Source organism: Lacerta agilis, chromosome 2 (assembly GCF_009819535.1).
Source record: "Lacerta agilis isolate rLacAgi1 chromosome 2, rLacAgi1.pri, whole genome shotgun sequence".
Lineage (NCBI taxonomy): Eukaryota > Metazoa > Chordata > Lepidosauria > Squamata > Lacertidae > Lacerta > Lacerta agilis.
Genome location: NC_046313.1, coordinates 74,616,321 through 74,629,841, shown reverse-complemented (window position 1 = coordinate 74,629,841; position 13,521 = coordinate 74,616,321). Strand labels below are relative to the sequence as shown.

The window sequence follows — 13,521 nt, the reverse complement described above, 5'->3', positions numbered from 1 at the left end:
GTATATACTTGAGTATAAGCCTAGTTTTTCAGTACATTTTTTGTGCTGAAAAAGCTGCCCTCGGCTTATGCTCAAGTGAGGCGGCCGGTGGGGGCGGCGAGAAAGAAGCCCTTTCTCTCCGCTCGTGCTGCCGCCCGCTCTCCCCAATCAACCATTCCTTAAGAAGCGTACAAGAACGGCGGTTCTTTACTCTCCCCAGGCAGCTTGTTCCATTCCTGAACTGCTCGCATAAATGCAAACTTGGCAAAGGAGGAAGAGGAAGGAGCAGCCCAAAGGGCTGCTTTCGGGCTGCTTGTTCCACCTCCTCCTCCACAGCGGCAAAGGTGAACCGGCTTATACTTGAGTCAATAAGCTTTCCCAGGTTTCTGTAGGAAAATTAGGTGCCTCGGTTTATATTCGGGTCGGCTTATACTCGGGTATATACGGTATGCTAGATTCCCTTTTCTAGTGTGAGAAGACTTCTGTGTAAATAGATCTATCATGCTTCCTGTGGCAGACTTACCCTCAGCCTTGGGATAGGTCAACATGGTCCTTTTCTCAAAATATTTTGCTTCATAGTAATGTCCTTGGATATGTACAGTACATCTATAGCATGAAACTAGATACATTTGTAAATAAAAATAAAAATAAATGCAACTGTGGATGTCATTTCTGCCACCCTTATGATCACAAAAATACAGCCTCTGCCCCATACATCACTTTTTTGCATGCAATTATGTACTCAGGGAGAGTTTGCATGGAAGGAAAAACAATTTAGTAGGTGATACCCAAGGACTCTTCCTTTTATCATAGGCCCTCAGATCTGAGCCTACTGAGCCACATGTAGCCTACTAGCTTTACAGTCTACTGGGTACTTGACAACTGCTCTCTCCTCCCTTTAGCACATTCAGGCAACAAGCCCCTTCTAGGCCACTAGAGATGGTTGATGGGCTGCATTTGGCTTGGTGTGGCGTACGCTTGAATAAGTCTGCTGTACCACAGAACAGGGCAGTAGCATCCATGCTCTCAAGAGCAAGCAAACTTAAAACATTTACTTCCTGCAAAGCATGGCTAGCATAAGAATCAGGCATGCTATAATTCAGTGGGATTAGCACGAAAGGAAAGTGGTAGAGGATGTGTGAGTACAGTGCATTACGATATAGTGTAGTCCTATAATCTGGTGTTAAGTAGAACATATTCCATGGTTTGTAGAGCAGAAAGTGCATGTGTATCAACAAGTATTCAGCAATGCAACCGTATAGTCCAGAAGTGTGTGGTTTCTGTCAAGTATTGTGAAACAGAGACAGATTCTTTTTGGCTGATGAATAAGTACGGATGAAAATGAGAAAAATAATGCTTTGCCATCTAATTTGGGCTGTTTGTTAAAGAAATCAACACTACAGTGCAGACCAGTCCTGCAGAAGTGTGTTTACTGCCAGGCAAAGGGTTTTGCATTTATTGGAAGGTAACATGGAACTATGGAGAACATGAGGTCATGCATGGTCTTTTACAAATCAAAGGCTACCATTAACAGGTTGCAAAAAATTGTCTAACAGACATATGGGGATACAATAATATAGACACAAAGCTCTAGAACAATGGTTCATCCCAAGTTTTGCTCCTAGCAGCATACCAGAACAATACATTCATCTGATGGAAAGCTTGCTGGGGTAGAAAACTGCTTTAGTTACTCACAAGGTGACGGAGATTAACAGGAAACAGCCCTGTGAAGCTGTACCCTAAAGATCTGGGGGCAAGAAAGCAGGTTTAAAGACTGTACTCTTGCAGAACAAAACACCTTAAACAAACAAACAAACAAACCAAACAAACATGCAGTGAGTTGAATGCTGGAGAAAACTCACTATGTAATGGTGTGTTGCTCTAATGATTTCACACAGGGGAGTCCAATGTGATGACCTAGTGCATTTCACGGTAAGGCCACATTATCACAGTTGATGAGGACTTTAAGCATTCTTCTGTATAGCTTTTCCTCTCTGGCTTTTTAAAAAAGCCGGGTGTCTCTCCCCCCCCCCCCCAATTCCTGAAGTATATCTCATTATAGTCCCTTATTAAAAATAGTTTAGCATATTGCTTAATACAACACTTGGAACATCAAAGGAGGGTCATCCACAAGGAAATTATGTTTGCAAAATTTTGTCCGCGGTAAACTTTGAAATGTGTTACAGATGCACAAAGCCAAACATTATATGGCTAATCAGAAAAGAGGCTGGCAAAGGATTTTCTCAAGTTTCGGATGGTTTCAGCTTTTGCTTCGTCCTCGTTCACAGATGACCGAAAGAAGGATGACTCAGTGAAGTTGAAGGCGTTGGTCAGAGACTGTGATTTGCTGCAAGATAAAAACAAAGCAAAATGCCACATCAATGCATGTTGTCTGTTACAGCCATACCTCAGAATTCTGTTTACCATGCCATACAATGGAAGCAGGACATGTAGACCTCTGCCTGCCATATCTCCTTCTCTGGGCACCATTGTTAGCTTTGTCACAGATGATCATGTGTTTGGGGCAGATAAATGGATGCAGACTCAGACCTGACCACCAGGACCAGCTGTTCGGCAATGTATATCCATTGTGCTGGGCTATTTCACACAGAATGCAGCACGTTGCAGGGGAAAGCTTCACAGAAATCCACATGAAACATTCTGTCCCTCAGGGCATACAAAAAAAAAAAAATTCTGGACCAAAAATTATCTCCATAAATTCTAGGAGACATGAGTGCTTGAGTCCCATTCAAGTGAATGGAATTGTTACTTAATCCTAACCATGTTTATTTGGAAACCTGCCCTACTCATTTCAGTGGCTTTTTGTCCTCAGAGGGTTAGGAGTGCAGTCCTGAGGACTTAATTTTAGTTTACATTAATTTCAGTGGGATGTGTGGGACAATCCTAAGCATGTTTCCTCAGAAGTCAGGCCCATTGTTGCCAATGGGATTTACTTCCTAGTAAATGTGTTTAGGATTACAGCCTTAAACACGTTTTACTTTTTATAGATTGCATCCAACGTAAGGATATCTCAGCTGGAAGAGCATACGACTCTTAAGCTCAGGGTCGTGTGTTTGAGCCCCACATTAGACAAAAGATTCCTGGATTGCAGGGAGTTGGACTGGATGACCTTCATGGTCCCTTTCCAACTCTACAGTTTTATGATTCTATAATCCAGGTCAACAGAAAATGGCTGCTAAATGGCACCTCGGAACAAATACGTTTAGTTTAGCTCTGTATTCCTAAAGCCACTTTCTCTGGAACAATATTCCTTAATTTGATAGGACTTGACTGAATGCAGGTATGCAGAGTGTGGACAGTAGCAAAGCTGTTTGGCTTTAGTTATGCTATAAAATCTAAGGCTAGTGGAAGGAAAAGGTTGTGAGGCTGCTTGCACTTCCTGTACTATGTCTCAGCACAAGGCAACAATTCATAGCCAGTCTGTTTTCAACCCCAAACTTTGTTGGAAACCAGAGCAAGCATTGCTGCATGTGGTGTTCTGTCTCTCGTTTGCATTGTACTTGGGTTTAGTGTTCACGGAAAGGAGGCGGTGGAAAGGCAAAGCAAGGCTTCACTTGATTAGCAACTCAGAAATGAACGGCCTAATTAAATATTTGTTCATGGGCTAATAACCTGCACGCACATGTTAAGCAAGAGCATGTGGGTGAGAATGCAAGGCACATACATGCCAAATGCACAGAGTACAGTTAATCCCATTGGCAATTTGAGTTTGCATATGTTTGTTTTTTCATTTTGAAAATTAAAATATGAATGGGAATAAGCCTGTGACTCAGGCTGTGAGCCTGTCAAGGAAGGCTCAATGGCACACCACATGCATACAGTTTTCAAGTGTTCAGGAAAGACCCTAACACCTTCCCATCAAAGGAAATAAAGGATTAGGATGGGGCATTCTGATCTCGAGGGCAGCTTCCCAAGCTGTGGTTTATGTTGGCAATTCCAGAGGTATTACTCTGGCATGGCAGGCAGATGGCACTAGCCCAGTTGCTTAGGACTGGAATACAAGCAAAGACTTTCAAAATCTCTTTCTCTGGATAATGGATTTTTTAAAAGTATCTCATTTGAGAATAAAGGTAAAATGAAACAGGGAAATAAAACATTTTACTATTTCCATTAGAAAGGTTCCAGGCCAATATTTCATTAAAGTTTATTTTCCTTATGCTATTACAGTCGTTGATATGGATTTAGCAAAGACTTTAGCTACATGTATTCTAATGAGATAAGCTGGTCTCAAAAAATAATGAAAGGAGTATTGGGGGGACGGGACACAATTCATGTGGATTCCATTGCTGCCTCCACACCTGCCCCTGTTTTGCATTTCCATGATTCTACAGTAGTTGTTTACTGCAGAATAGCCACAGTTTTCATTCATATACTTTTTTATTGAACAGCTCTACATGATGGGCTAATCATGTCTGTCATCCTTTATTTCCCCCGTGTTCCTTCCACTTTTGTTTCAGAAGGCAAAAATTCAATTGTTGTTTTTTGAAAACAATATGCAGCTGATCATGCTCTGTACAGGAAGCCCCCAACCTCCAGAGAGGAACATGATCCTTCCACGAATCCTCTTAAGTTAACGTTTCTTAGTGTCCAAGCCGTTGTACTTAATCTCATTAATGGGGAGATTAAGGTGGGAGATCCATGAGCATGATCTCTTTCATTTTTTAAGTTAATAACTGTAGTTGGGGGCTTTTAGATTGTGTTTGCTTCATGTTTTAAGTTCCTGTCCTGCCAGCTGCTATTTGCCCTATAGGGAAAATATACAGTAGTATAGAGTTCAATAATCATGAATTTAATATTTACAAGCATAACTGAAGACATTTTAGAATTTGCATTGCATGTGCATTAAGAATACTGCATTGTATCGTTTTAATTATTTGCTATTTATTGTATTTCATAATTTGCTCATTGTTAGTTGTTAATTCTTGTTGTAAGCAGGATAGCGTCAGGCACGATATGTATTTTATAATAGATACATTGCGTTTGTGATCTGTCTGCATAATATTTGGCAAGACCGTATGTGTTGCTAATACTATTGTTTCCTTGCTGCTGCTGCTGTACATAGTGTAGGCAAAGATTCTTTGCCATTATGTAAGATTCCAATATGGCCAGAGCTGTGGGATGTAACTGCAGATTACTTGGTTTTCTTGTTCCATCAACAGTTATATATCCAGGCATTTGGTACAAACAATAGCCCATTTCAGGAGGTTGGTGCCCATCAGTCAGGGTTCTGCCAAGGAAAACCCCCTACTTGAGTAGAAGAGTCTCTTTCAGACTGGCACTGAACACATGACTGGCATTGGTTTAAATGTCTGAGGTACCAAATGTCTGACTAGGGCCAATTCTCTCTCTTTCTTTGTTATTTGCCTTACACAGTATGTCTTTCTCTTTCTGCATTTGGATTGACTGGGTAAAGCCCTACACATGGAACATATGCCTACATATAGCTTTGGAGCTTTTGGAAAAAAATTGGATGAAAAATGTATCATGGACTTTCGGAACAGCCTTTTTAAACTGAAAATCTGTTGTTGTTTGAGTGGCTGCAAGGTTAAAAGTTTATGTAGATAAGGCTTCCTTCTTTTCCTCAGCAGCTGACTTGCAGACAGCACATTAAAAAATGAGTCAGTGCCTTTTTGGTTGGCGGGCAGAAACAGAGGATGACCCATTATCAAATTTGGCCTCGTGGCAGCAGAAATCTGCATGTATTGCAAATTACTGGAGAGCTTTTTCAACATCTATTATTGGCCTTTGTTGGAAATTTCCCTGTTTCAGGTCAACCTGGTACAAAGTTGTTACATGCTAACAACAACAACAACAACAACAACAACAGCAACAACAACACAGGGGATCTGTACAGGTTGTATTCAAACCTCACTGGCAAAGGAAAGCATATGAAACAAGAGTGGAGAAAATAAATGAAAAGCCTTACTTCAGTTGCGGATGCGCTGGAGGTTTCTGTGGTGGAGCTGTGGAGGGTTTTGTCTCTGTGTCCGCAGGTGGCCCAGCGCTTGAAGGACCAGGGGCCTGAGCACGTGGTTGAATTGCAGGGCCCGGTGGACGTGGAGGCAGGGAACTCGAGGGCTTTGCTGACTGCCCCGGAGGGAACGCACGCTGTGGTTGCAATGGCTCCTGGCTTTGTGATTGCATTCCTTGGGGTTGCACTGGGCCCCCTAGGTTCAGTACAAGAAAAACTTCATAATGCATCAGTAATTTTGTACTAGCTCTTATATCTAACACTTACAAATATAAACTTGGAACCAATAAAGTTCAGCGTGTCTAGGATAGGTGAGCCACATCTTTGCTGTTGATACCATTAGCCATAATTCCGTGTAACTTGCAGAAGCGCCACACTGATACCAAGGTGCCCTTAAAAAAGTATTAATTTAGCAATGGTAACTTTTTTTTTTTTTTAAAAAAAATATTATTTCTGAGATTGTTACAGGGCAATAACTACCAACAACAAGATACATTAATTGCAACATTTCTCTATTTCGTTTCTGAACTTCCGTGGTAAGAATTTTTTCTTTATTGCTCCATTGCAATGGGAGCTATGCCTAGAAGGAAGCTGTATTTTATGGTTCTGCATATGGTAATGTAAACCAACACCACTATTTCTTGCTAAAGGGGGTGGTGGTTAGGATTTTTGTTGCTGCTCTTGCTTATTTAAATGTCATATAGAAGCTACTCAGTGGGCCCTAAAGAGCCTTTCTGAAAAAGACAGAGCAAGTGCCCTTACAACATTAGCCACTGTGTAATTATCAGATAATATCAATTTGGTGTAGCTCCATGTTGCAACTGAGACAGGACAGCAGGTGCTTGAAAGTACATTCAGTATATCTCACCAGATGCCATCTGCTTCACCTTTATAAGGCTACCACTCTCCAGTTAAGCTGGACTACCTGAAGGGGAACTAATTTTGTCACAGTGATCTTAAAGGGTCCGATGTTCTGAGGTGCATTTAAATGGGTTTATAGCTTGACTTATTACACCAACATATGAATGCTGATGGTAAGTACTCCACTGTTGTATCACAGCATAGCATTGCACCAACACTGCCATTATGAAATTCCTTGGCCTGGAACCAAAGGATCATGAAATTAGTTCCATGAGCCCAAGGGGAACTGAGATATTTCCCGTCAAAATCAGCCGTGCCCCATGTTGGTAATATGGCGCAGGGGGGAGGGGGGGGAATAAATTCCACTGGGCTAGGGAGGGATTGTGGTTCAGTGGCAAGGCATATGCATTGTATGCCAAAAGTCCCACACTCGGTTCCTGGCATCTCCAGGGGACAACACCTGATTGAAACACTAGACAGCCACTGTTCGTCAGTGTAGACAAATACTGAGCTAGATGCACCCATGGCCCGACTTAGGATAAGTCCCATGGGCTATTCTAATCAGCTATTTATTTCCAAGGGCTTTCCCATTCACGCGCAAGCACAGAAATGACCTCTTCAGCAAAGCGATGGGAAAACTCTCTTAAGGAGGAATTCCATGTGTGCCTCAGTGCACTGCAAACAGGGCAGACTTATAGGCTCAAGGAGTAAGACACTTCCACTCAAATGAAAGTACGCCTGTTCATAGGTAGATGAGGAGTTGAGATCATGCTTGCTGGCTCCGCCCCTCGCCCTACCGATTTCAACAGAGCTTGTGAGCAGACTTTCTGTGTAAACAAGCTGTATATGCAGATTGGCTTTTCGATGCGTGTAGGTCTGTTCAAAAGCCATACTGGGTATGCGCAGGACACAGCTGGAGCAAGCAGTTATGATTCCAACTCCACCACTCACACATTTCCTGAACATGCCATGCAGCATGTATAGGGCTTATGTCTTTTTCGGAAGTAAGTTCAAGATCAACAGGTTCTATTTTCAGGAGACTGGTGGAATTTTGAATCTGGGTGGCTTTATTGAGGCGGATCAGTTCTGCACCCTAAAACAAACATTCTCATTTAGCTTTTCTTTGCTGAGTAGAAAATACTTCCCCCCCTCTCCATTTAGATATTGAGGCTTATATGCCAGAAACTATACACTGAAGACAGATGTAACTTTTTTTTATTGCACATTAAGCTGTACAAGATATTTCACAAAATATATACTGCAATCACACTTCAGCATTTGCTCACTTTCTTGCAGCTGGTTCGGTACAAAAAGGCAGCAACAATAATAAAAAAGCTTTTACAAAAAGAAAAGGAAAGGGAAAAATAAAATAAACCAAACACACACCAACCCCCTGGACATTAATCCTATACTGCAAAATATCAGTTCCCTATATCCCACAATATTGCACCTAAGCATGCTAGCATGCAGAGACATTTTGGCTTGCTTAATATCTGTGGTAGGCAGTAACCAGTGTGTGCCCTTCGAAGACCTTTTGCAATAAATGCACTGAAGTCCTGCTGGGATGCAACTCTTTTTCTCTGAGGTCTGCAGGCACACGTGTGCACACACACACACGCACACACACGCACACACACAGAGAGCTCGTAAACAATGCACAAAAGCATTTGTAAATACTCAGACTACTACATGCAAAAGAACACTCATGGCTTGATATTAAATGGCATTCAGTCAGTAGGTTCATTTCTTCACCTCAGGGCAGGAGGCTGTTTCGTTCACTTGGGTTGAGATTTGGAGGTGAGGAGGGGCGTGTGTGAACCTGAGGCTGAAGGGAATGCACTCATTCTACACAATCAAAATCATCAGTGTGGTTATCAAGAGATCACTAACCAGAAACAATGACCACGAAAGCGGAATGATACTATAATAGACTAAAAATGGGCAGGACACAGTGGCATGCCCAACAAGCACTGAAATTCCCATCAAAAGCAGTGTGAAATTTGCAGCTCACTAGGCTGAATTTAAAAACAAAACAGAACAAATAAAACCACTTGGTAACTGAGCTATAATTTTGTTGGCAGTGTTTGCAAGGAAAATAAATTCAGACCTTGGCATTGTTTCACAAGAAAACAGGCTTGTTTGTATTAACCTAGGGACTGCTATTTACCTTAGTATGGGATTCTAATTGACAAAACACAATCCTTTGCCTTGCTCACAGCTAGTATAATAGTGCACCTTTCAACGTTTACAGGCTAGATTTTCCATAACAGTTTAACTGCCCTGCCTAGATATTGCTTTTAAGATTATGCACATAGCCATTGGTTATGTGACAGTCATAAGCAATTATGGCTATAAGAAAGTTTGGAAAAGTAAAACCCGTCGGGTCACTTTGATTTATTATTTACACACACTTTGAATCATAAATGTGAACTTCTAAGCCTAAACCTTTTTACTTGTTCTGAGCCATATGTTAAATATACTTTCATATATGCTGTTGCTTACGCTCAGAATGATAGATCAGATGACAGCTGCATCTTAATTACTTGGCTATAGCCTCAGCTAATATAGAACAACACAACCACACATTGAGTCCATGTACCACACACTTTTTTAATCCTTAAAAAAAACATGTGGCTAGCCCAATATTTGGAAAAGGTGATGATTAATCTAGCAAGGCTTTTAATGGCCTTGTTGACTTCCTCTAACAAACAGCTGTAGCTTACCTGAATTTTGTAGATAAGGAATATCTAGTAAACACACTTGCTTTAGTTTTGTACAAGACCAGATGGCTACTTCATAACCACTAGAGAACCTTTGTCACTGAACTTAAATACATTCAGTATCCTCACATTTGCATCAATATTGCACATAAGTGGCCCGTTTTTATAGCACTGAGGCTAATAATTTAATGCAGATTTTAAAATTAAAAAAAATCTGCATTGAAAATAAAGGATATTTATGTATTCCTGAAAATAATTATCTCATATTTCATAGGAAATAAATAAAATAAAGCACTTGTCTTTCATGTTACGTATAAGCAGTACTTTTTTGTGACAGTACAAACCAGTACAGAATTCTGTTACTTCTTTTTTGCTGGCCTTGGCAGCCGTTTTGTGCTGGTACCCCCTGCACTTTTATCAAGAGAAGAATACCAGGAATTCATTTTCTTTTACCACAAGAAGCACTGCCTATAAGTATGAACTCAAAAGTTAATGATGCCTCATTCAACATACTATTAAATGAGACTTAAAAAATATTATAATCACTTTTCTACATTAATCATGCACATTTTTTTAAAAAAACAAACAAATATAATGCACGTACTCACAGAGTTAAGCAAAAGTATATAAATTTTAACCTGGGCTGGTTAGTCTTTTTTTACCCCACAATATAGAATACTTGAAAGAAAGAAAAAACCTGTCTAACCATCCATAATAAACAGTCTCACTGACTTGGTAGAGGCACAATTCTTGTACACTGTTGACAACAGCCCTGAATCACAAGTTATACAGAGAAACATAAGTAAGCATTACAACACAAACATGAACAGATAAACAACCAGACAGTATAGTTGACACTGCATAGAAAAAACACAGTCCAGGTCAGCACTTAAACAATGCAAAAACTGCACAAAAACTGGTATTGTTTGATTCCTCTTTTTTTGGCTTTAACCCTTGCTTTTGGTCTCAGTAATTTAAGTAGCCTGGACTTGTTTTGGTCCTACTGCAACGCCATTACAATCGAGAATGTACTGTAAACAACCTTGAGGAGGTGGTCGCTGGGGTGGGACTTTGTTTGGTTCTGACTCCTTAAGTGATCCACTCTGCAAGACAAAAGAAAAAAAGGGGGGGAGCAAAACAGAAGAGAGGTCAAATGAGCAGGGCTACAATAAGGAATCACACCTAGGAGAAAGTTTTTGTCATTAGAGGAAGCCTCTTCCTGCATGTTAAGAATCTCCTATCAAGTAAAAGTCATCTCTTAGGGCACATGCCAGTACACTCTGGAGAGGTATTGCATCTCAATCTCCCCCAGAACCCCCTAAATAGTGTGGTAGAATTAAATAAACTTACAAAATTTAAAGCAAAAATAAATTTAAATTATACACACCTTGAAAGGAATGCTGCCTAATTACTTCTTTGCTGCATTTTTAAGAATACTTCATGGTGTGTCTTTTATGATAGACATTACATTCAGAATGATTAGCCAGGCCAAAAAGCATTTAACTCCGAAGGCTTAGTTCATGTTCATGAACACCTTGAGATTTGTGAAATTATTGTTTTAGCTGCCATCAAGCTGAACACGGCCCCTCTACAATTTACAATAGTCTACTAATGGCTCAAAATTCTCCCCATTTTTGTGGCTGGCCTACCTGCTAAACTAAATTTGTTTTGGTGGAACACAAGTTGTGCAGCCCTGAGTAATTCCCAAATGAACTTTGTCACAGGACCAAACTAGACATGATGCTAAACGCGGAATCAAAACCATCAGGTTTCTCTTTGGGGCAGGAGAAAACAAGCTTGCTCCTTCTTCCAGGTGACAGCCCTTTAGATATTTGAAGATAGCTATCATGTCTCCTCCCAGTTTCCTCTTTTCCAGGATAAACATACCCAGCTCCTTCAACCGTTCCTCCTAAGGTTTCCAGATCCTTGATCATCTTGATTGCCCTCCTCTGAACATGTTCCAGTTTATCAATATCGTTCTTAAACTGTGGCGCCCAGAATTAGACGCAGATTCCAGGTGTACTATAACTTCCCTTGATTGGCACACTATACTTCTGTTGATGCAGCCTAGATTAACGATTTTTTTGCTGCTGCACACATGGACTTAAACCTATTCTTTTTCAGGGTTTGTCACAATTTCCTCTGTCAGATGATGTCCACTTATGTGGGTAGACTTCCTGAACACAATGTTTCCATGGAGTTGAAGAAAATGATATTGAGGCATTTGAAGTTGCCAGAAAGGGGAAATAAAGGGGCTGTTTAAATTTCTCAAATGTTCCCAATGGTAATTAATATCTCAAGTTTAAAATATTTACAAAACCAACAGATTTACAATCAAAGTTTAATATAGTCCACCTAAAAGGAAATGCCTTTGCCTTAAATTAGGCTTCCCAGCATGCGAGCTCATACTTCCTGGTCACTGCATTTCCTCAAATACATGCTTTGTTTAAGCATTTTGAAACCTTAATAGCCCTTGCACACTTTCCTACGGATGCACTTGCTGCCCGCTAATTAGTAACTCCAGTTCCCTACTTGTATCAGGCATAGAGCCTTTATTTATCAAATAGTCTTCAGAGGTTGCAGACACCTTAGGCAAATCACACAGCCACAGCACACTTACTGATGAAGGCCAAACCAAAAGATTAATATAACATGTGCTTTGCAGCCAGTCAGTTAGGTTGCATCAGGAGTGGCCAAAAGGCTTCCAAGTTAATGGTTCTGCAGCCAAGTGCCTGCCATGCCTAAAGGAAAGTGCGAACCCATTGGTTCTGATTCATGATGATCAATTAGACGGATGTCATAGTCATGGAAATTCATGCAAAAATGGTCATGGACTCAAAAAAATTCTCGTGCTGAAAATAGCATGCTTGGTTTACAAATGAAAGTCTTCTTCTTTGGCGATCACTCGTAGCCGAGTAAGATTGTCTTCCATAAAGACGGTTTTAACATTGAGTCCGTAAGTGACTGTGGAGGCCAAACCTGGATCCACACACCCTTCCACAGTGGGGACATTGGTTTCTGGGCAGGAGTTGATCATGGTGAGGGTTTGCCAAGTGTGCCTTCCTCTTAGCACGTTTCTCCCTTGTGTCCTGAGTCTGAGTGTCTTCAAAGATGATGACACCTTTGATAAAGGCTGTTCTCCAATTGGAGCGCTCGCAGGCCAGTGTTTCCCAATTGTTGGTGTTTATACTACATTTTTTTAAGATTAGCTTTAAGACAGTCTTTAAACCTCTTTTGTTGACCACCAGCATTACACTTTCCATTTTTAAGTTTGGAATAGAGTAGTTGCTTTGGAAGACAATAATCAGACATCAGCACAACGTGACCAGTCCAACGAAGTTGATGCTGAAGAATCAATGCTTCAACACTGGTGATCTTTGCTTCTTCCAATACACTGGTATTTGTCTGTCTTCCCAAGTGATGTGTAAAATTTTTCGGAGACAACATTGATGGAATCTTTCAGGAGTTGGAGATGGCATTTATAAGTGGTCCATGTTTCACAAGCATATAGTAAGGTTGGTAGTACAATAGCTTTGTAAACAAGCATTTTGGTTTCCCTGCAGATGTCCTGGTCCTCAAACACTCTGCACTTCAATCAGGAGAAAGCTGCACTTGCAGAGCTCAGGCGATGCTGGATTTCGGCATCAATGTTGGCCCTTGTGGAAAGATAACTGCCCAGGTAGGAGAAGTGATCAACATTTTCTAACGCTACACCATTGAGTTGGATTTGTGGCACTGCAGAGGGGTTATTTTGTATTTGTTGGTGCAGCACTTTGGTTTTTCGGATGTTGAGCGACAGGCCAAGCTTTTCGTAAGCTTCTGTGAAAATATTTAGGATGGTTTGGAGGTCATTCTCTGAGTGTGCACACACTACATTATCATCAGCATACTGAAGCTCTATGACAGAAGTTACGGTAACCTTACTCTTTGCTTTCAGCCTGCTCAGATTAAAGAGCTTTCCATCTGTTC

General features: G+C 40.8%; 1 protein-coding gene across 1 annotated transcript in view; it reads right to left on the bottom strand.

Moving 5' to 3' along the window:
• Positions 1-1,394: 1,394 nt before the first annotated feature.
• Positions 1,395-13,521, bottom strand: part of SYN2 (synapsin II) — a 149,619-nt gene continuing 137,492 nt past the window's right edge. The window contains exons 11-13 of the mRNA XM_033140785.1: positions 10,595-10,655; positions 5,927-6,167; positions 1,395-2,326 (exon numbers count right to left, since the gene is read on the bottom strand). Of these exons, the coding sequence (XP_032996676.1) occupies positions 2,191-2,326; positions 5,927-6,167; positions 10,595-10,655 (438 nt within the window). The 3' untranslated portion in view covers positions 1,395-2,190. The remainder of the gene's footprint in view (positions 2,327-5,926; positions 6,168-10,594; positions 10,656-13,521) is intronic.